Source organism: Ogataea angusta (genome assembly GCF_019207475.1).
Source record: "Ogataea angusta isolate 61-244 chromosome Unknown 61-244_NODE_4_length_877678_cov_91.023368, whole genome shotgun sequence".
In the NCBI taxonomy this organism is placed as follows: Eukaryota; Fungi; Ascomycota; class Pichiomycetes; order Pichiales; family Pichiaceae; genus Ogataea; species Ogataea angusta.
In genome coordinates, this window is record NW_025065218.1 from 628,735 (window position 1) to 648,215 (window position 19,481).

General features: G+C 55.7%; 16 protein-coding genes across 16 annotated transcripts; 11 read left to right on the plus strand and 5 right to left on the minus strand.

Annotated features, from left to right (window-relative positions):
• Positions 1 to 153: 153 nt before the first annotated feature.
• Positions 154 to 849, plus strand: KL928_002353 (uncharacterized protein; the record flags this gene model as incomplete). The annotated part of the gene is made up of 1 exon (XM_043202820.1): positions 154 to 849. The coding sequence occupies one exon, from the start codon at positions 154 to 156 to the stop codon at positions 847 to 849; it is 696 nt and encodes a 231-aa protein (XP_043060558.1).
• Position 850: 1 nt separating this feature from the next.
• On the minus strand, positions 851 to 1,873 carry KL928_002354 (uncharacterized protein; the record flags this gene model as incomplete). The annotated part of the gene is made up of 2 exons (XM_043202821.1): positions 851 to 1,406; positions 1,485 to 1,873. 2 exons carry the CDS (start codon positions 1,871 to 1,873, stop codon positions 851 to 853), a joined length of 945 nt encoding a protein of 314 aa, XP_043060559.1.
• A 256-nt stretch (positions 1,874 to 2,129) lies between these two features.
• Positions 2,130 to 3,614, plus strand: KL928_002355 (uncharacterized protein; the record flags this gene model as incomplete). Its single annotated transcript, XM_043202822.1, has 1 exon — positions 2,130 to 3,614. One exon carries the CDS (start codon positions 2,130 to 2,132, stop codon positions 3,612 to 3,614), a length of 1,485 nt encoding a protein of 494 aa, XP_043060560.1.
• Positions 3,615 to 3,674: 60 nt separating this feature from the next.
• On the plus strand, positions 3,675 to 4,439 carry KL928_002356 (uncharacterized protein; the record flags this gene model as incomplete). Its single annotated transcript, XM_043202823.1, has 1 exon — positions 3,675 to 4,439. One exon carries the CDS (start codon positions 3,675 to 3,677, stop codon positions 4,437 to 4,439), a length of 765 nt encoding a protein of 254 aa, XP_043060561.1.
• A 25-nt stretch (positions 4,440 to 4,464) lies between these two features.
• KL928_002357 (uncharacterized protein) lies at positions 4,465 to 4,785 on the minus strand (the record flags this gene model as incomplete). The annotated part of the gene is made up of 1 exon (XM_043202824.1): positions 4,465 to 4,785. One exon carries the CDS (start codon positions 4,783 to 4,785, stop codon positions 4,465 to 4,467), a length of 321 nt encoding a protein of 106 aa, XP_043060562.1.
• Positions 4,786 to 4,863: 78 nt separating this feature from the next.
• Positions 4,864 to 5,719, plus strand: KL928_002358 (uncharacterized protein; the record flags this gene model as incomplete). The annotated part of the gene is made up of 2 exons (XM_043202825.1): positions 4,864 to 4,866; positions 4,946 to 5,719. The coding sequence occupies 2 exons, from the start codon at positions 4,864 to 4,866 to the stop codon at positions 5,717 to 5,719; spliced, it is 777 nt and encodes a 258-aa protein (XP_043060563.1).
• Positions 5,720 to 5,848: 129 nt separating this feature from the next.
• Positions 5,849 to 7,360, plus strand: KL928_002359 (uncharacterized protein; the record flags this gene model as incomplete). The annotated part of the gene is made up of 1 exon (XM_043202826.1): positions 5,849 to 7,360. One exon carries the CDS (start codon positions 5,849 to 5,851, stop codon positions 7,358 to 7,360), a length of 1,512 nt encoding a protein of 503 aa, XP_043060564.1.
• A 327-nt stretch (positions 7,361 to 7,687) lies between these two features.
• On the plus strand, positions 7,688 to 8,218 carry KL928_002360 (uncharacterized protein; the record flags this gene model as incomplete). The annotated part of the gene is made up of 2 exons (XM_043202828.1): positions 7,688 to 7,701; positions 7,780 to 8,218. 2 exons carry the CDS (start codon positions 7,688 to 7,690, stop codon positions 8,216 to 8,218), a joined length of 453 nt encoding a protein of 150 aa, XP_043060565.1.
• Positions 8,219 to 8,736: 518 nt separating this feature from the next.
• On the minus strand, positions 8,737 to 9,282 carry KL928_002361 (uncharacterized protein; the record flags this gene model as incomplete). The annotated part of the gene is made up of 1 exon (XM_043202829.1): positions 8,737 to 9,282. The coding sequence occupies one exon, from the start codon at positions 9,280 to 9,282 to the stop codon at positions 8,737 to 8,739; it is 546 nt and encodes a 181-aa protein (XP_043060566.1).
• Positions 9,283 to 9,480: 198 nt separating this feature from the next.
• On the plus strand, positions 9,481 to 10,316 carry KL928_002362 (uncharacterized protein; the record flags this gene model as incomplete). Its single annotated transcript, XM_043202830.1, has 2 exons — positions 9,481 to 9,488; positions 9,554 to 10,316. 2 exons carry the CDS (start codon positions 9,481 to 9,483, stop codon positions 10,314 to 10,316), a joined length of 771 nt encoding a protein of 256 aa, XP_043060567.1.
• Positions 10,317 to 10,406: 90 nt separating this feature from the next.
• KL928_002363 (uncharacterized protein) lies at positions 10,407 to 12,359 on the plus strand (the record flags this gene model as incomplete). The annotated part of the gene is made up of 1 exon (XM_043202831.1): positions 10,407 to 12,359. One exon carries the CDS (start codon positions 10,407 to 10,409, stop codon positions 12,357 to 12,359), a length of 1,953 nt encoding a protein of 650 aa, XP_043060568.1.
• A 28-nt stretch (positions 12,360 to 12,387) lies between these two features.
• KL928_002364 (uncharacterized protein) lies at positions 12,388 to 12,918 on the plus strand (the record flags this gene model as incomplete). Its single annotated transcript, XM_043202832.1, has 1 exon — positions 12,388 to 12,918. One exon carries the CDS (start codon positions 12,388 to 12,390, stop codon positions 12,916 to 12,918), a length of 531 nt encoding a protein of 176 aa, XP_043060569.1.
• A 96-nt stretch (positions 12,919 to 13,014) lies between these two features.
• KL928_002365 (uncharacterized protein) lies at positions 13,015 to 14,073 on the minus strand (the record flags this gene model as incomplete). Its single annotated transcript, XM_043202833.1, has 1 exon — positions 13,015 to 14,073. The coding sequence occupies one exon, from the start codon at positions 14,071 to 14,073 to the stop codon at positions 13,015 to 13,017; it is 1,059 nt and encodes a 352-aa protein (XP_043060570.1).
• A 938-nt stretch (positions 14,074 to 15,011) lies between these two features.
• On the plus strand, positions 15,012 to 15,986 carry KL928_002366 (uncharacterized protein; the record flags this gene model as incomplete). Its single annotated transcript, XM_043202834.1, has 1 exon — positions 15,012 to 15,986. One exon carries the CDS (start codon positions 15,012 to 15,014, stop codon positions 15,984 to 15,986), a length of 975 nt encoding a protein of 324 aa, XP_043060571.1.
• Positions 15,987 to 16,027: 41 nt separating this feature from the next.
• Positions 16,028 to 17,809, minus strand: KL928_002367 (uncharacterized protein; the record flags this gene model as incomplete). The annotated part of the gene is made up of 1 exon (XM_043202835.1): positions 16,028 to 17,809. One exon carries the CDS (start codon positions 17,807 to 17,809, stop codon positions 16,028 to 16,030), a length of 1,782 nt encoding a protein of 593 aa, XP_043060572.1.
• Positions 17,810 to 17,885: 76 nt separating this feature from the next.
• KL928_002368 (uncharacterized protein) lies at positions 17,886 to 19,436 on the plus strand (the record flags this gene model as incomplete). Its single annotated transcript, XM_043202836.1, has 1 exon — positions 17,886 to 19,436. The coding sequence occupies one exon, from the start codon at positions 17,886 to 17,888 to the stop codon at positions 19,434 to 19,436; it is 1,551 nt and encodes a 516-aa protein (XP_043060573.1).
• Between the last annotated feature and the right edge of the window lie 45 nt (positions 19,437 to 19,481).

Below are 19,481 nucleotides of genomic sequence, written 5' to 3' on the forward strand. Positions count from 1 at the left end.
CTGTGTACCAAGAATAAAGACTAACAAGGTGTGACTAAATTGTTTTGCCCTTGATAAGAGGGTTAACGGGCTAATCCTGCTTAGGTAAGCAAAATAAAATTTCCCCAATTTGTGTTTTTTTTCTGTCACTCCTTATCAGATAAAACAGGCTACATGATCTCCCTCGACGTGCTGGCGACCGTCTTATCGGTGATATCGACGGTCTCCTGGATCATGGCACAGGTGCCGCAGCAGTATGAGAACTACAGAAACAAGAGCACCGACGGGATCAGTGTTCAGTTTCTTGTTCTCTGGTTTTTCGGCGATCTCACCAGCTTTGTCGGCTGCTATCTGACCAATCAGCTCCCGTTCCAGCTCTACCTCTCGTCGTACTTTCTGTTCAACGACCTGGTGCTGCTGTATCAGTTTTTGCACTATGGGGGCCGTTTGAGGGCCCATTCCATGGCAGCCATGCTGCTTGTGCTATGGTCGAGATTTGTCCCTGTGCGGGCCGCCGACACCGCCTCAGCCACTGAGCACTCGTCAATCGGCACCGCTGTTGCGTGGGGCTGTATCTTTATCTACCTCTCGTCCCGCGTACCGCAACTGATAAAGAATTACCATAGAAAGTCGGTCCAGGGCATCTCTCCTCTGCTGTTTGCGTTTGCGCTCATGGGCAACCTCACGTACTCGCTCTCGATCGTGTGCAACGCAGGGGCCCTCGCGGCTGGCGAAAGAGAACCGTTTCTCAGGACAGAGCTGCCCTACATCCTTGGTAGCAGCGGAACGGTTTTATTTGATATACTATACTTCTACCAACGCTGGCTGTACGTGCGGCCGCACACATACCTGGTGCTCGTGGAGGAGTGAGTCAGAAGAAACCCTGGCCCATTCCCATCTGTCCCGGCTGGCCGGTCGGCTGGTTATACGCCGACAACACCTGGGCGTTGGCCAGCTGTCTTTGTTGCAACATTTGTTGCTGTTGCATCTGCTGCATCTGCATCTGCATCTGCATTTGCGCCTCCATCTGCGCCTGGTTCTGGTCCATATACTGCTGTCCGTTCGAGTCGATATAGTACACCTGCCCAGTATTTGGGTCGATGTACTGGTAAATCTGGACCTCTGGGGCGCCGGTCTGGGTCTGTTGGGCCTGCTGTGCCTGCTGTGCCTGCTGTGCCTGGCCGTCGCCGCTCAGCCAATCGAAATCGGCCGCACCGGTCTTGGTCGAGTCCAGAAGAGCGCCAGCCGTGGGTCTGCGTCTAGGAAGCGGCGGCGGAGTCTCGTCCTTCTCCTTGGCCAGAATGCGCAGCGCGCGCTTGATGTCGCCGTTACTGCGTTCCAGAGCGTCCAGGTTGCGTTCCTCGTCTTCAAACCCATAGTCGTATCTCAGCTTGCGCGAGAGATCGGCGTACTGGTGACGGCTCGAACTGCCCGGCCGCGCGCCTCTGCGAGAGCCGTACTCGTCCCTTGCGCGCCGACTGCGCCGTCTGTCGCCCTTGCGCAACCTGTAGTCTTCCGGCTCGATGGGAGTGGTCCGGAACAGGCCCTTTATGTACTTGTTACGCAAATAGAGCGTAATTGCGCCCTTGTCGTCGTCGTCGAACGGAAACGGCTCCTTCCGGCTGTTCCACAGCCGCTGGTTCTCCTTGTTGCCCATCGACTCCAGCGCGTCCAGCTCGTCTGCCGTCCAAACGTCCAAACTCAGAGACTTAACCTGCGAGACGTCTGGGCCGAGACTCCGGTGGATCGAGGCACACCGGCCGCACAGGAACACGCCGAGGTTCCAGGACGCCCACGTTGGATACTGCGCGCCGCACTCGCCGCACTTGTTGCGGTTGCCGCGCGTGTTCAGCATTTCCAGCAGCCGCTGTTCCTGTTCTGTTCTTTTGACCATGAAAAATAGTAGACAATTTTTGAAAAGTAGCTTACATAAGGGCCAGGGTGAATTATGTCTGGGAGCACGCTGGCTGCGGTGGTTAGGACGTTTGCCGGGAAAGGAGTCTTCTCACAAGCGCTAAACACCCGGCAGCTGCACTCCGCACCATTCCCGCCGCGTTCTCGCCACGTTCTCGCCGGACTCGCCGCCTGCCCAGACCCTTGCTTTTATTCAGGCTGTGCTCAAAAAAGTTCAAATTCTGGTACTCCCGCACATGAACTGTGTCTTACCGCTGAGAGCGTCTGCCGTGGCGCGAGCGCATCTTCGACGCGTGTCCACCGTGCCCATGATTTTTGAAGGCGCCCCCACGGACCACCACTTCATTCCTACGTCCCCCGCTGGAGAACCCCTGCACAAGGTGCTAGCTCTGAAAGACACGCGGCCCGTGGCAGAGCTGTGCGAGCGGGCGACGAAAGCGTTTCGGTTGTGGAAAGCTACGAGCGTGAAGGAGAAGCTCGGCATTTACGACAATATCCTTCGCCAATTCGAGGCCCAGAAAAACGAGCTGATCGACGCCCATGTAGAGATTGGAAACCCGATGTACATGGCGGAATTCAACTACTACGGAACGCTGGATAATATCCGCCACTACCGGTCAATTCTGGACACTAGACCTGCCGGAACAATGCCTGTTCGAAACGTCAACTCAGGTGACGCTGATGAAATCTCTATGGTGGTCAACGAGCCGTTCGGCCCTGTGCTGAGCATAGCCGCGTGGAACGCGCCGCTGATTCTTGCCACGCGCGCAATATTTGCCCCGCTCACAGCGGGCTGCTCTGTAATCGTCAAGTCCAGTGACCTTTCGGCCAGGATCTCGTATCTGACCGTCCAGGCGTTGCTGGACGCTGGAGTCCCTAAAGACGTGGTCACGCTGGTGCATTGCGAGTCGGCAAAATCAAAAGAGGTAGTCGATGCGCTCATTGCGAACAGAAACGTCAAAAAGGTGAATTTCACCGGGTCCACCCGCGTGGGCTCCGAAATAGCAGCGGTGGCAGGAAAACATCTCAAGCCCGTGCTGCTGGAACTCGGCGGAAAAAATTGCTCCATCATACTGGACGACGTCGACGACCTCGAAAATGCTCTACGGACCAGTCTGTGGGCCAGCTGGGCACACAAGGGACAGATCTGTATGTGCACGGACCTGATTTTCGTGTCAGAAAAAAACTATTCACAGGCTGCCCAGATGCTCCAGAAAATTGCAACTCAAACCATCGCCAACGACGAATCGCTAGCGATGTCGCAAAGAACGGCCGCACACGCAGAGACAGGGAAAAAACTCGTCAGCGAAGCACTGCAACAGGGCGCAAAGTTGCTCGCCGGCAGCCTGGACCTCTCTGCTACCAACCAGTTCGCCCCAGTCGTTCTCACAGATGTGAGGCCGGAAATGAAGGTGTATACCACGGAGACTTTTGCCCCGGTTGTGTGCCTGGTGAAATATAAAGACGTGGCGACGGTTGCTGACCAGGTCAACGCGCTGGATTACGGGCTAAAGTGCTCTATCTGGACCAGCCAGGGCCTCGCAGCATACAAACTGGCTGGCCAGATAGACTGCGGATCTGTCCACGTGAACAGACCAACCGTGCTCGACGAGCCGCACCTTCCCCATGGCGGCACCAACAAGTCCGGCTTCGGCAGGTTCAACTCGCACTGGGGGGTCTCTGAGTTCCAGTACCCCAAACTCGTCACCGTGAAACCGTGATTACGTAAGCAAGGAGACATTGGTAAAAAATATCTCGTGATTAGCTGCGGCAAATACAAAATGCTTTTTAGAGGACCGATAGGACGGGCGTGTGTGCGGCCAGTTTTCAAGCCCGCCGCGGCGGTCAGAGGGTTCCAGTCCGTGTACCATGTGGAGACCCCGACTATAGACGAGTCTAAACTTGAAAACCAGATTTTGGGCCGCGCATACACCAAGTTTGTCCCCGAGCACGGCTTCACGAGGCAGTCTGTGGACCTGGCCATTGCCGATTTGCAATTGAGGCCAGAGAATCTTGGCGGGCTGTTTGGAATAGGACTACAGGTCTCTGACGTGGTCAACGAGCTGATAATGTACCATCTAAAGCACACTAGAGCCAATTTGAGCAAGTACCACGACGAGGCCGGCAAACTGGCCACCGAGGGAGCGAAAGTGCGGTTCTACATGCAGAAGAGGCTGCTGGACAACGTGCCGATCATCAAGTATTACCACCAGGCGCTCGGGCGCATGATTTTGCCGACAAATCTGGGCACCTTCCTGACAGAGCTACACGATCTTTCGGACGACATCACCTACTACTCTGGCGACCAATCGAACGACTTTGCGTGGTACTCGAAGCGGTTTGCTCTATCGGGCGCTTTTGTACAATCAGAGCTGTTTATGCTTGGCGACACCACGCCAGACTATTCCGCTACCATCAGTTTCATGAACGATAGAGTCTCCGACATCGACACCCTTGGGTATGCGTACAATTCGGTGGAGGAGTGGGCGATTTTCAACGGGATCAGTCTTGTCAACCTAATCAAGAGTCAGCTTGCGCGGGGATGAACTTATTCAATGATATATAGGCATATTATGCACTTGGAGCACTCATTATAACGCCTTGTAATTTGGAGAGATCCTGCTGGTGCTGCTGAATTTTCTCCTCAACACGTTTGATGTCGCTGTTGATGAACTCAATTCGCTTGTCAACGTTTAAATTGGCCTCTGCGTTGTCCTGCGGCAGCAACACCGGCCCCACAAGCTTGTAGATTTTGGCGTCGTCGTCGAGAGTGTCGAACTCCTGTTTGACGATCTTGTTCTCCTGGAACTGCGTCTCGAGTTTTTGTCTGGCTCGCACAAGCTCGGTGAGCTCGGCCTGCAGTTTGGTGTACTGTTTGGACAGGTCTTCCATATTGATATTTGTGGACATTGGAAAAAATCACGATCCAAAATTATTTAGTATTTTTTTTCATTATTTTATTTGCCTTTCATGGTATGTTAGACAATTCCGCCAAACTAATACTTAGCTGAGACCGTTCCAGGACCTGCCCGCTCCCAGACACATTGTCCAGGATGAGGACCTGTTGCTGGAGAAAGAGCCCATAATACCCACCATCACAGTGGATCACCATATACACACCAAGAACACATACTTCATCGTCATTCCCGAGGTGCTCAGGACAGCTTACGACGCGCTGTTGCAATTGGCGCCTTCCAAAGTGGTTTCCTCTATTAAAGTCAGCTTCCCAGCGCTGGAAGAGCACGAGGAGGCCGAGGAGTTTGACGACGAGGAGCAGCTCTACAAATCGTCGACAGCGGTGCTGGCTCAGCAGGACTCCAAGACGATCCAAGTGCGCCAAACCACGCTCAACAACCAGGACATAACTTTCCTGCTTGTTCCGGTGTTCAAAAACAAGCTCATCTACAACCTTGTGGTGTCCACGATGTTCCAGCATTTCGTTATTTCGAAGCTGCTGTGTTTTGCAACCAGCGAGCTCAGCGGACTGCACACGCTCAACAAACTTGTGTCTCAAAATTACAAGCTGCCGGAAAAAGAGCTGCTTTTGAAACAGGTGCCTGACATGCGGCCGCCAAACTTCATCACAGGCGCTCCCGGAGCGCTGGTGTCGCACGCAAACATCTACAACGTGGAGGTGGCAGCCATTGCAGTCTCTGCAGAGGGCGCGTTCCAGCTCGATATGGAGAAGTTCGACATTGCTGGGCTTGTGGACCTGGCCGCCGTGGTGGATGACTACCTGGGTCTGGGAGGAGACTACGTCCAGATCGTCAAGGAGCTCGCAAAGGTGAAAAAAGCAGGCAGTGGCAGCAACGCGCTGTATATATAGCAGCCGGATCAGAAGCGATTACCCTACTTTGTACACTGCCTAAGGATTAAAAAAATTTTCCCAGTAATTTTTTCAAGTTCAGAATTAGGAGCTAATCTTCGTATCCTGGCTTTAATACTCACAACCAGCATGGCAGGACTAGATTACCTTCTTTTTGAGGAGGCCACCGGATACGCCATCTTCAAGGTGAAACTTCAGCAGGACGAGATCGGCTCGCGTCTCAAGGAGGTCCAGGCGGCATGTAACGATTTGGCAGCATTTTCCAAGCTGGTGGAGCTGGTGTCGTTTGCGCCATTCCAGGGCGCTGCGCAAGCTTTGGAGAATGCCAATGAAATTAGCGAGGGTCTTGTTTCCGACTATCTGAAGTCTGTGCTTGAGCTGAACATCCCTAAGGGCTCCAAAAAGAACAAGGTCGCTCTTGGTATTTCCGACAAGGCTCTGGGTCCGTCGATCAAGGAGGTGTTTCCGTACATCGAGTGCTACTCCAACGAGGTTGTGCAGGACCTTTTGAGAGGAATCCGTGTTTTCGGAGCCAAATTGCTCAAGGGACTGCAAGAAGGAGACCTTGAGAGAGCACAGCTTGGTCTGGGCCACGCTTATTCCAGAGCCAAGGTCAAGTTTTCTGTCCAGAAAAACGACAACCACATCATCCAGGCGATCGCTCTGCTCGACCAGCTGGACAAGGACATCAACACCTACTCGATGAGAGTCAAGGAGTGGTACGGCTGGCACTTCCCAGAGCTTGCCAAGATCTGCAACGACAACCACCAATATGCGCAGCTTGTTCTGTACATCAAGGACAAAACCTCGCTGACCGAGGACAGCCTGCACGACCTGGCGGCCATTGTGAACGAGGACGCTGGTGTTGCGCAGCAGATCATCGACGCTGCGCGGATCTCGATGGGTCAGGACATTTCTGAGCAGGATATGGCCAACGTGCTCACTTTTGCAGAGAGAACGGTCTCCATCTCCGAATACCGCAAGAATCTGTACAGATACCTGACCGATAAGATGCACACTGTTGCGCCAAACCTGTCCGAGCTGATTGGGGAGGTTGTTGGAGCCAGACTCATTTCGCACGCCGGTTCGCTTACCAACTTGTCCAAACAGGCTGCTTCCACGGTGCAAATTCTGGGAGCAGAGAAGGCGCTGTTCAGAGCTCTGAAGACCAAGGGAAACACGCCTAAGTACGGCCTGATCTACCACTCTTCGTTCATCGGCAAGGCGTCTGCCAAGAACAAGGGAAGAATTTCCCGATACCTGGCCAACAAGTGCTCTATCGCTTCTCGAATAGATAATTATTCTGACGAGCCAAATAACGTTTTTGGCCAGATTCTGAAGAAGCAGGTCGAGCAGAGACTCGAGTTCTACGACACCGGAAAGTCGCCAATGAAGAACTCGGAGGCCATCCAGGAGGCTCTTGAGCTTTCGGGCAAGAGCGTTGGTGTGGCTGATCTGATTGAGGAGCCAAAGAAGGAGAAGAAGGAGAAAAAGGAGAAGAAGGAGAAGAAAGAGAAGAAGGAGAAGGAAGAGAAGAAGGAGAAGAAAGACAAGAAGGATAAAAAGGAGAAGAAGAGACACGCTGAGGACGGCGACGAGGACGAGAAGAAGAAAAAGAAGAAGAAGAAGTCCAAAGACTGATTAGGTAGAGCAACGTAGATAAATTGAATTTTCCATCGATTATGTCATAAACGTGAAATTGTGTCACAAAAGGGTACGAAAATAAATACGGTTTTGTTCTTATCTATAACCACTTGAGTTGGTGACTGAATTTTGAACAGCCTATTTTTTCCTAAACGACCGACCACAGTTTGCTCCAAGTTGCCGACACTGGTCTTTGCTGAGTTTGCCTGTTTCTTAGAATTTACTAGTGACTCATTATTGCTGCTTTACCCGACTTTCTATCCTGCCAAATATACCTTGTCTTATATCATGTCCTCACCAACAATGTTCAAACAAAGCTACACTATGGAGACGTCCGGGTCCAGCCCCCACGAAAAACAGACCCTGAGCTTCGGCCACAAACAGCCGGTATCTTCCCACTCTCCCCCTTCGCGCAGACGCAAGTCCTCCTTTACCACCTCATCCTCGCCGTACGCTCGCAGACGCTCGTTTCTGTCCAAATCCATGCTTGAAAACGACAACTTCCAGATATATGAGTTGTCCTCTTCTGCGCCGTCGGCGTGCTTCGTGTCGGAGGAGAACGGCTCGCGGGCCAGAATCCCTTCGTTCTCAATCAACCTCACCCAGTCACAGGGTTTCATCTGGAACCAGGACCTGTTTGCGTCGTCGTACCAGCAGGTCAGAGCTGGTCTCAACCCGGACGAGTTCCAGGAGGGCTCCAAAAGCGTCGAGGTGGTAGACATCATTCTGGAAGACGACACAGACACCGAAAACCGGGCCGGGTCGCTGAAAGAGTCGGGTCGCGAGACGAAAGGCCGTCAGGAGTCGCACGAGGCCGTCTGCGACGACGACAGCATCTTCCCGGTCGACTATTAGAGTTCTTTGTTCTCCCGCATTCCATGACTTACGAAACTGTTGCTACGAATATATACCGCGCAGAGCTGGAGCTTGCTGTAGTATGGCTTTCTGCTACGGCCGATCGACGCGTCGCTCTGCTTGCTAGTACTCTGAAAAAAATTTCCATATTCAACATTTAGCCGTAGTCGAAAGCCCACCGGAATCCAATCACAGTGCGACACTGCCCGCCCCTCGCCATGTTCAGACTTCTCGGCTCAGCATTCCCGCGCATACACACTCGTCTCGCGTCGACGCTCGCGATGCCGGCCATGATCGCCCGTCCTCAAAACCTCTCGCTTGCAGGCTTCAAGTTCATCACTCCCATTGTTGCCGGTCTCACAGAATCCCGCGAGCTCGTGCTCTCGTCGGTGCTCCGCAAAAGAAGACTGAAAATGAAAAAACACAAGCTCAGAAAGAGAAGAAAGGCCCAAAGAGCTCTCAGAATCAAGATCGGTAAATAAATGTACATACTCTCAACCAGTCCCTACTATACAACATCACAGCTCCGTGTCGACGCCCTCCGGATGGTCATCGACCCAGTTCGAAACCCACTGTGCCAGTCTCGTCACGTTCTCGTCCAGCGAGTCGACGTTCTCGCTGTGCAGCTCTACCACGATCTGCTCATCGTAGTTGTCTCTGGCCTCTGTGAGAAGCACCTCCATGATTTCCACCTCGATGTTTTCGCGGATTTTGTCCTCCTTGTACCCTCTCTTGGCCAGTCTGTCGTACAACAGGGTATTGTTGCACCGCAGTACCACAACGAGGTCGATCCAGCGCTCTGGAAAAATCTCACAGCAGTGCCAGTCAATCACCAGTCCGCCCTTGGCAGCCTCGGGCTCCAGCGAGTCCAGCAGCTTGTCCTCGTCAACAATAGCGGAGTCTCTCTCCTTGTCGTAGCCGTCGATACAGCCATTCGTCTTGGCGTACTCGCTGACATTGATATGTTTCAGGCCCTTCACCTGCTCACACAGCGCCTCTGCGTGTGACGTTTTGCCGCAGCCGGGTGTCCCTGTGATGATGATATTGGGCAGTTTTCGAGGCATAATCTAGCTGGATTTTTTATATTTTTTTATATATTTTTGTATATTTTTTTGTTTCCAGACACTTTCCTTGTTACCCGGCACAGTCTATTTTCAGCAAAAGCTTCATCACCACAGCTTACAAGAAACAGTCTTTGGGGTGGATTTCAGCACGCAGTACACACAAGATTGGCCTTGGAATTTGCATCAGACAGCTTGCAAATGTGTAAGTAGCCCGCTCACGGCATTTTAGCCGCAAAATACTAACAGCGCCAGCTGCTTGGGGAAATAATAGCGGTACCGATCATGGTACGAATAATGCTGGCAACAACGATAAATTCCCGGTTCTCGGGGCAATTCCACCACAAACACAGAACAACCACCACCAGCGACCTGACGTGACGGACATCCAGCAACAGATCAGCCAGACACAGGCGGTTTTGAACGCCATTGAACAGGCCAGCAGAAACAAGGCGTCCTTGTTGTCAGGGCTGGGCTCTTCGATCAACGGCACGGCGAAGAGCGAGCAGGAGATGGCCGATATCGACAAGTACGGGCTGAAGGGCCTGTTGCCGGTCCTGAAAATGCAGAACAACGAGCTCAACACGATAACCACCGGGCTGGACCTCAACATGCTTGGGCTGGACGTGACGCGGAAAAACGACCATGTGCAGATATCCAAGACGTTTGCGTCTCCGTGGCTCGAGACGAGCCGGTCGGAGGTGGAGCCTGTTTTTTCTGTGCCGCAGTCGTTCCAGATTAATAGCGAGGAGCTCGTTTCTGTGGAGAGCAGGATCAGCTCGTTCAACGACGAGACGCTGTTTTTCATCTTCTACTCCAAGCCCAGAGACGTGCTCCAGGAGCTGGTGGCCAGGGAGCTCAACAATAGAAACTGGAGATACCACAAGGACTTGCAGGTGTGGCTGACCAAGGACTCGAGCGTCGAGCCGACGGTCAACGGGCCGGGCTCCGAGAACGGCACCTACGTGTTTTTCGATCCGACTTCCTGGGAATACGTCACCAAGGACTTTGTGCTGTACTACCAGTCCATCATATAGTGTATATTATTTATCTTACATGTGCACGACCTGCAGTGGAAAGATAATAAAAATATTGTAGCTTTATCTGGTGAGATAATTTTGGGCTTGATGACGGAGATTATACAGCTGAGTCTGTCGCACGCGGGGTCCGGCTTTGTGGATCGAAAGGGCCGCAAGAGATCGAAAAACGGGTGCATGACGTGCAAGATCCGCAAGAAACGGTGCGACGAACAGCGGCCCAGCTGTGGGGCGTGTATCCGGCTCAAGAAGGATTGCAAGTACGTGAGCGAGGAGATGACCAAGGAGGAGGTGCGGCAGCTGCGGCGGGAGTGCAAGATCCTGGACGCCGAGCGCAAATGTCGCCGTCGCAAGCCGCAGCAGCCCAGAATCAAGACAGAGCCTGTGGACGAGCCCTTGGGCGGGAACAAGGTCGTATTCAACCCGTTGTCGGTGGTGAGTACCGTTTCCGGCCCGCACGCGGCGGCCTTTTCCGTGTGGAACGCCTTTGACAGCACGGAAGAGCCGGACCTGAGGCAAAATGACGAGCCGGGCCAGTTGGCGAGCACGCAGTTCAGCCCGTTGTCGCTTGCGGCCAATTTCTCGCCGTCTTTCGCCAAGTTCCTGAACGAGCTGCCCCTGGACGAGGGCCGGCGGACGCCTGTTGGCGGCAACATCACGCCGCTGTATCTGGAGACTCCTCCCTCCGTGGCGAGCCCGCTGTACGCGAGCCCGTCGATCGTGACGAACTCGCCGCTCGCGTCGCTGTCCAGCGTCGGCAAGCAGCTGTACGAGTACTACCGCGACAACCTGTGTCACGTGGTGTCGGTGGTGCACAAGAACGAAAACATGTACCTGCGGACGTTTCTGCCCATGGCACACATGGACAAGAGCGTTTTGTACGGGATACTGGCCTGGAGCGCGTTCCATCTGGGTGGCACCAGGATGGAGCAACAGGGCCAGTACTACATCAACCGGGCGATCGAGGTGATTGGCGAGCGGCCGCTGCTGCCGAACGAGTCGCGCGAAAATTACAGGGCTTTGGCGGAGGACGTGGAGGACGAGGAGCTGGTGACGAAGGAGACGGACGAGTTCGACGACTCGGTGGCGTTGTCGACGCTGGGTTTCTCGGACATGATCAATTTGCGCCTGGCTGCGCTAATGATCCTGTGCGGAGTGGAAATCTGCAAGGGTGACGTGAGCAAGTGGGCCAAGTACCTGCCCTACGGCGCGAGTCTGATCAAGAAAAAGGGCGGGATCCGCTCCTTCAACGGGTGCAAAGACGAGCATTTTCTGGTGACCAACTACGCGTACCACGACATGATGTCTGCGGCGATCGTCGAGGACCGCCAGCTGCACTTTGCGCTCGAGGAGTACGAGGATATGTGGATAGCCTCGAACCGGATCCGGTTTCTGGACCCGCTGCACGGGCTGTCGTCGCCGGTGTTCAAGATTCTGGCGGAGATCAACCAGCTGGCGGTGAAATCGCGGCAGACTCTGAAACAGTACCACGACCCCGAGGTGCCGCTGAGCGAGGACTGCTGCGGTGCGCAAAAACGGCCGCACCGCATGGCGGAGGTCTACGACAAGTTCATGCACGAGTGCTACGCTCTGGACTCCAAACTGAACGAGGCTTCGCCAAACTATATACTGATGAACGACATGGACCCGGCGGACTTCGAGCTGCAGCTGACCATGTTCGAGGCGTTCCAGCTGGCGGCGAAAATCCATCTGCGGCAGTCGGTGCTGCGCATGAACCCGGCGTCGATGGAGATCCAGTACCTGGTGGACCAGCTGGCGGCGTCGCTGGACATCCTGGTGGGGACGCGGCTGGAGGCGTGCATCTGCTTCCCGGTGTTCATAGCCGGGATGAACTCTGTGTACGCGGACCGCGAGCAGATGGAGGCGCGCATCGACGACGTGGTGAAGCGGTACCGGTGGAAGAACATTGTGCGGTGCCGGCTGGTGATGAGAGAGGTGTGGAAGGTGAACTCGAACGGCGAGCGGTGGGTCGACTGGTACGAGATTGTGCGCCGGCTGGGCTGGGACTTGAGTTTTGCCTGAATAGAGTGACTCACGCTTTTTGGAGAAGATGGAGTCTATCCCGGATAGAGTCCATCACGTAGCGCAGGCCCTGGCGGGACTTTTTCAGGTTTTCGTCGAACTTCGACTGCGACCACCGCTCGATGCGGTTCTTGATGCCGAGGCCCTGGAACCCGGACGAGAAAGTGACCGTGGTGTTGTTAGTTGTCTGGTTCAGCTCGCGGTCGAAGGTGTACTGGTTGTACTCCTGGATCTGGATGATCTTGGTGTGGTCGAGGTTGCGCGTGTACGTTTGCATTGTCTGGCTGCCTGGGTCGACGACGGTGCGCTCGATGATCCAGGACGTGGAGATCTTGCCCAGGAACGGCTTGACCCACTTGGGCAGCCGGCCGGTCTTCATGATGAGCTTTGTCTGGTGGAGACGGCCCTCGGCGTCGATGTGGCGGTCGATGGTGTCGATGGAGAGCACGTGCGACGCGTACGGGTTCGGGTACCGGTTGAAGTACGCCAGCGTGGCGGTCTCGAAGGTGTGCGGGAAGGTGTGGGAGTTGTGGAAGTAGAGCACCATGCGGACGAATAAATAAATAAAAATGAATTAAATTTTCACACCTCAGGCCAATTAGAGGTGGGTGAAATATAATTTACGTCCTGTGGCTGGAAATTTGTTATGGCTATATTACGATTTCTTTAGCTTGTCCTTTTTCTTGTAGCTGTCGATGTAGAAGGCTGCAAACAGCATCGTCAGCGGGGTCAGGTAGAACACGTTGATGAAGAGTGCCAGAGCCTCCTCGCTCGTCGAGATGCAGCTGCGGTACGTGCCGCTCAGCACGTCCAGGTAGCGCACAAACAGGTGCACCACCGCGAGCGAGCCGCCAAACACAAACTGGCAGATCTGCAGCGACGTGAGGGTCTGCTTGAAGAAGCCGCCCAGACGCACGCCCACACACGCCAACGTGTAGTAAAAGTACATGATCGAGTGGATGAACGAGTTGAACACCACAAAGATCCAGATCGGCGGCGACGCAAAACGCGTGCCGGCCCACATCGACAGGATGGCGCCCGAGTGGTGGTAGCTCTGCAGCAGCGACGCCGGCCTGCCTTTCAAAAGGATGATCACCGTGTCCAGAATCTCGTAGTATTTGGACAGGTAGAACACGTACGAGTAGAAAGCCAGGCCCTTGATCGAGTCGCCCTGGTTGTACCAGATGCCGTGGTCCACGTCGCAGACGCTCTGCCAGAACAGGTCGACCGGAGAAAGCTCGCTGGAGAGCGAGTAATAGCGGCCAATCAGGTCTGGGATCAGCTCGTGCGAATAATAGTAGATCGTCGTGGTCATGCCGAGGAAAGTCCACACAGAGTAGACACACAGCGCCACGTTGTGGAGCAGCACAAACAGCTTGAAGTAGCGGTGCTTGGCAATGGCATACGGAGCCGGCGGAAGATGTTTCGGAACGGCCTGTCCCGGGTGGTTGCTCTGGAACTGCTGTAGCTGTCTGCGAACAACGATCTTGTTGACCAGATGGACAGCAATGAAGTACACAAACGCCACCGTGACGGGAGTCAGGTAGTGCAACGACGCCGGGTAGAACTTGTCCTTCAGAAACACGTTGGATGTGTCCATAGGGAACTCCTTAATCGGGGAGCTCGCGATGCTCGGGAGATGGAACACCTCGGAATTGGGCAGCCAATTCCACGAGATCAGCCTGTACGGCAGTGTCTGCTCGATAACGTCCATGGAAGAATGTGTGCTGGGGCCCGCAAGAGAGCAAAGTAAACAGGGGTTCGAGGAAAAGTTTTCTGTCCGAAATTATCCAGAGCAGGCTTTTATTTTGTTGGATATTTGGGTTTGAACCGTGCTTACGTAAGCACGACACAAAAAAGGTTTGTGTTGAGTATTCTGTTGACTGGAGGGAGGGGCGGTTCGGCTGACGGCAAGCGGAGCATCCGCTGGAGCGATGCCGACAGGAACGCCAAGCGGGCGAAAAAGAGCGAACGCAAGAGGGAGTGCAAAAGGAGCTGCCGAAGGGGAATGCGTCTCTAGATATATCTCTCTTGTTGGCTGCACAGTGTTGCCTACGGCCGGGAAGAGGTATACTGCAGGAAGCCGGGGTATGGGGTAACAAGATGAACGGTGGATTGTCATGCGGCGCGCCTGGGATATGCACATCGTATTAAAAGATTTACGAGCGGCAGCCCAATCGGAGCAGGAGGATGCGCAAAAGAAAGGTGGAAACGCCAGCACACGGAAAATTTTCCTATTGTTGCCACCGGAAAAACTTTTTTTCGTGGTGAGACCAGTTCCGCGCCCGCCTCTTCCCCCACGAAATCCGCGCGGTGGGAAATGTGGGTTCACTCTGGGCCTACAATTCCTAAAATTCCGGGACAAGGGTTAAATAAGATGCGTCTTGCCCTCCGTTGTAAATTTTATTTCTTTTCGCTATGGAAGAACACAAGAAAGAGAACGACCGGCCCTACAAGTGTCCGATGTGCGACAAGGCGTTCCACCGGCTAGAGCACCAAACCCGCCACATCAGAACGCACACCGGCGAAAGACCCCACCATTGCACCTTCCCTGGCTGCACCAAAAAATTTTCTAGGTCGGATGAGCTCACCCGCCATCTGCGTATACACACCAACCCAACGGTGCGCAAGAGACGCTCGCAGAACAAGAACATGAAAAACGGCGTCCAGATGCCCCAGCAGCAGCAGCAGCCCCAGATCCTCATGCCCATGGGCTACGATATGATGGGGCAGCCTATCTACCCGCAGCCCGTTCCCATCTATATTATTCCGCAGGGCACTGCCATCCCGCTGTCTGCGTACCAGAACAGCAACGGGTCGCCGCAGATCGTGGTCAACGGGTCGTCGCCAGGCCAGTTCCAGACCGCACAGAGCACCCCGACCAGTCCGGGGCTGCACCACCCTGGCGAGCTGCGGCCGCTGACGGGGGTCAAGTCGACGCCGTCGCTGCAGTCGTATTTCGGCAGCCACGCAGCAGACTTCACGCCGCCGCAGTCGGCGCTGTCGTCGCGCACCAGCTCGTCGAACTCGCTCCGCTCGCTGGACTCGTCCTCCTCCACGCTCGCCTCTGGCACCTCGGGCGCCAAGGGCGCTGTGCCGCCGCTGTCGTCGCTGTCGTCGCTGCAGCGCATGACGCCGATCCGCATGTCGTCCTCGGGCTCTGTGCCGCGCGTGTCGTCGATGCTGTCGCGCTCTGTGTCGTCTGCGTCGCTCTCGACGCTCGTCCACGACGACACCCCAGCCAAGAAAAAATCGCGGCCCAGCTCCCCCACGCTACTCAGCAACAGCAGCAGCTTCAACTCGGCAGAGTCCATCGACCGCTCCATGGCCATCTTCAACATCACCTCGCCCTCAGAAACGCCGCTCACAACGCCGATGCACTCGCCCACCCTCAAACCCGCCGCCAGCTCCCAGAACATTCACCTCCCGCCCATCAGCTCCATGGTGCGTGGCATCGCCGAGCTCGACGAGGAACTGTTCCACAGAAAGCTCCTCAACAGCCCCGAAGAGCGCGCCAAAGACGTCCTCAACAGAGCCCCTGCTCCGCCGCGGCCCGTGCTCTCCAAGGACAACTCCAGCAGTTCGGGCATCCTCACCATCGAGAATCTCGTCAACAAACAGAGATAGTCCCTTAATTCTATATAGATACCGAAACACACCGTTACTTGCTATTTTTGCGCGCTCGCGCTGCCGATTCCCTGTTTCGTCAGCTTCACCGTCGCCTGGATCGGCTCGATGATGCCCCTGTTGGTCTTGCCCAGCGCGCTGCCCTTCTGCCACCCCATCTTCTCCAGCAGCTGCCGCCCCACGTTGTCCGCGCTGATCTCGGGCGCCGCCGCCGCCACCACGTCGCCCTCGCGCGGCGCCCACTTGCGGCCCTGGCCGTGCTCCTTGCTGCTCTTTTTGCGCTTATTTTTCAGCTCCATGATCTCGTCTTTCGACAGGTGCACGTCTGTGCGCCGGAAAATCGGCCGCTGTTTTAGGATCCGAGCCACCTGCGAGTAGTTCGGCACCCGCTTGTACGTGTGTTTCGTCTTGATGGCCACTAGGTGCGTCTTTGGCCCGTTTCCCAGACTGCGCGGCTTGAGGTTGTAGCACTCGGCCAGTTTGCGCAGCGTGCGCAGCCCGTGCGGGTCCAGCGGCGGCCACTGCAGCGTCTCGCGGCTCGCGTCGTGGTAGAAAAGATCGTACTCGTGTTTCATGTCGCGCACGTGCACCTCAAACGGGTACTTGGCCAGCAGCTCGCCGGTGCCGTTCGAGACGCTGCGCGGCTTCTCTTTCGACCGGTGCCGCTTCGAAAAGCTCTCCAGCAGCGTCTGCCGCAGGTCCTCGTCCATATCCTCGTCCAGCACCAGCCGTTTCTTGCGGCCCTTGCCGGTGGTCTGCAGCGACGCCGTCGGCACCTCGAGCTCGATCGGGTCGTTGATCACGCGCGCCGAGTAGAACGCCACCATGTCGTCGACGCCAGACCCGTCAGAGTCGTCGGCGCTCGAGTCCGGCGCTGACGGCTGCTCAGGCTCGCGAAGATGCTCTGTTGCGTACTCAAAAAACGCATCCACGCGATGTTCCGGCAGCCCGTGGTCCACCAGCAGGTCGGCAAGGTCTTCTCTGTCGACCCACTGTGTCTCGTCGTCCAGAAAAGCGCAGTGGGCGTAGTACTGCGTGGAAGCCGCGCCGTAGCGGACATTGTCGATGCGCAGGAGATTCACGTTGAAAGCGTAATCGTCGGCGTCGTAGCCGAACGGCAGGGGGCCGTCACCAGAGGAGGCGTCTGACGCACTGGTCTCCGGCTCTATGAACGAGCCCTCGTCGTTGTCTATATTGTATATTTCCTCTCCCTCGTCGTCGGACTCGGGCAGCTCTCCGTGGGAGTACTGGGGAATGTAGTCTTGCTCTGTTTCACTTTCGTCTTCAGATTCTTCTGGCTCTTCTGATCCTTGTATTTGCTCTAACTTGTGCTCTAACTCTTCCACAAGTTCTTCCTCTAATTGCTCCTCTTCTTCTTCTTCTTCTTCTTCTTCTTCTTCTTCTTCTTCTTCTTCTTCTTCTTCCTCCTCCTCCTCCAGCTGTTCATCTTCCCTCTCCTCTCCCCATTCCTTATCTCCACGTTCCTCCCCTTCGCTTCCCTCCCCTTCTGTGTGCTCCTCCCCCTCCAAGCGCATTCCTCTCACGCCCCGCAGCAGCTGCCGCGGATCGTACACCTCAGCCGCCTTCACAAACTCCATCGGCAGCTTGCGCAGCGGCCGTTTCAGCGTCTCTTCCCGGTGGCGGCCCGTGAACTCGACCTCCCTGGCCATGTGGCCGGCCTGCAAATCCATCAGCTCGCCAAACTCGCCGTGCAAACGCCCTCTGCGCGCCGCAGGCGCCTGACGGGTGCCCTGCCGGCCGCCACGCCCGCCACGGCCTCTCTTCACTCTGCCGCGTTGCGCTCGGTGTCCTTTCTTCGCCATACTGTCAAGTAATTTTCGTGACAAAAAGCAAGGGCAAAGAAGGAAATATTTCTCTTGTCTATGCTTTTCCTTTCTTATGGCATCCCATAGCTTGAACACCCTTCACACCGTGTTTGAATACATTTGGGATCGCGAGCTGCCCAATGACGACTTCACAAACACGCTCACCGTGCTGGGCAGGACATACGCGCCCGGCCAGCCCCCGCATCAGGAGAGGACCCCCGACCTGAGGACGCTGTTCCATAAGCTCAAACAGGACCAAGCCGCCGAGACAGAGGCCAGCTGGCCGCGCGAGTTCCTCGGCGACGTGCATACGAGAGTGTGGCTCACGTACCGGTCGGGTTTCCCGCTCATCAGGCGCGCAGAGGACGGCCCGAGCCCCCTCAGCTTTGGCTCGCTTATCAGGGGCACCGTCGATCTCGCCACGGTGACCAAAGGGTTCACCACAGACGCAGGCTGGGGGTGCATGATCCGCACGTCGCAGTCGCTGCTGGCCAACAGCCTGCTCCAGCTGCGGCTCGGCAGAGACTGGAGATACGACCGGACCCGCGAGTGCCCCAAGCACGCCGAGATCGTGTCGTGGTTCGTCGACATCCCCACGGCGCCGTTCTCGATCCACAACTTTGTCGAGCAGGGCGCCAATTGCGCTGGAAAAAAGCCCGGCGAGTGGTTTGGCCCGTCTGCTGCCGCGCGCAGCATCCAGGTGTTGTGCGAGGCAAACTACGACAAAATAGGCCTCAAGGTGTACTTTACCGCGAGTGGAGACATCTACGAGGACGAGCTGTTTGAGCTGGCGCAGGAGGGCGCCGAGCTGCGGCCCGTGCTGATCCTTGCCGGGATCCGGCTCGGAGTGAAAAACGTCAACCCTCTGTACTGGGATTTTCTCAAAAAAACGCTCAGCTGGCCGCAGTCGGTGGGCATCGCAGGCGGTAGGCCGTCTTCGTCGCACTACTTCTTTGGGTTCCAGGGCGACTACCTGTTCTACCTGGACCCGCACGTTCCGCAAAAAGCACTGTTAATAGCATCCGAGGCCCCACACGAGAGCCCCGACCCGAACCACTACGTGGAGGTAGAGTCCGGGCTGGACCTGGACTCGGTCCACACAAACAAGATCCGCAAGCTGCATTTGGACCAGATGGACCCGTCGATGCTGGTGGGGCTGCTGGTGGAGAACCGGGCTAGCTACGACGCGCTCAAGCGCGATATCAGCACGCACGACCAGAGCTCGCGGTTTCTCAACGTCTACGACTCGCGGCCCGTGCTTGCAGCCAAGAGCTCTGGCGGGCTCGAGGAGAGCGAGTTTGTGGACCTGGGCGTTCTGTCGATGAATGAGTACGACGCGATCGACGACTGCGACGAGTCCGGCGACACCGGTGTGTGCAATGCGCTGCTGCGCAAGGAGCGCGCGTTCTCGCATCCTGTGCTGGTGGCCATGGACCCTGAGGAGCCCGAGGAGCCCGAGGAGATCGACGCGTCGATCCATTTCGACAAGGACGCCTCGATTCTCGAGAAGGACCCGGACCGCGCGAACGAGACGTTTGAGGAGATCCACGTTTCCGAGACCGAGAGCCGGTTCGAGCCGGACGAGCCCGTCGTTGTCAGCCACGACTCTGCCGCAGTACTGTAATTTAAAAATAATTATTTCCGATATCTGGCTGTGCTACAAAAAAAT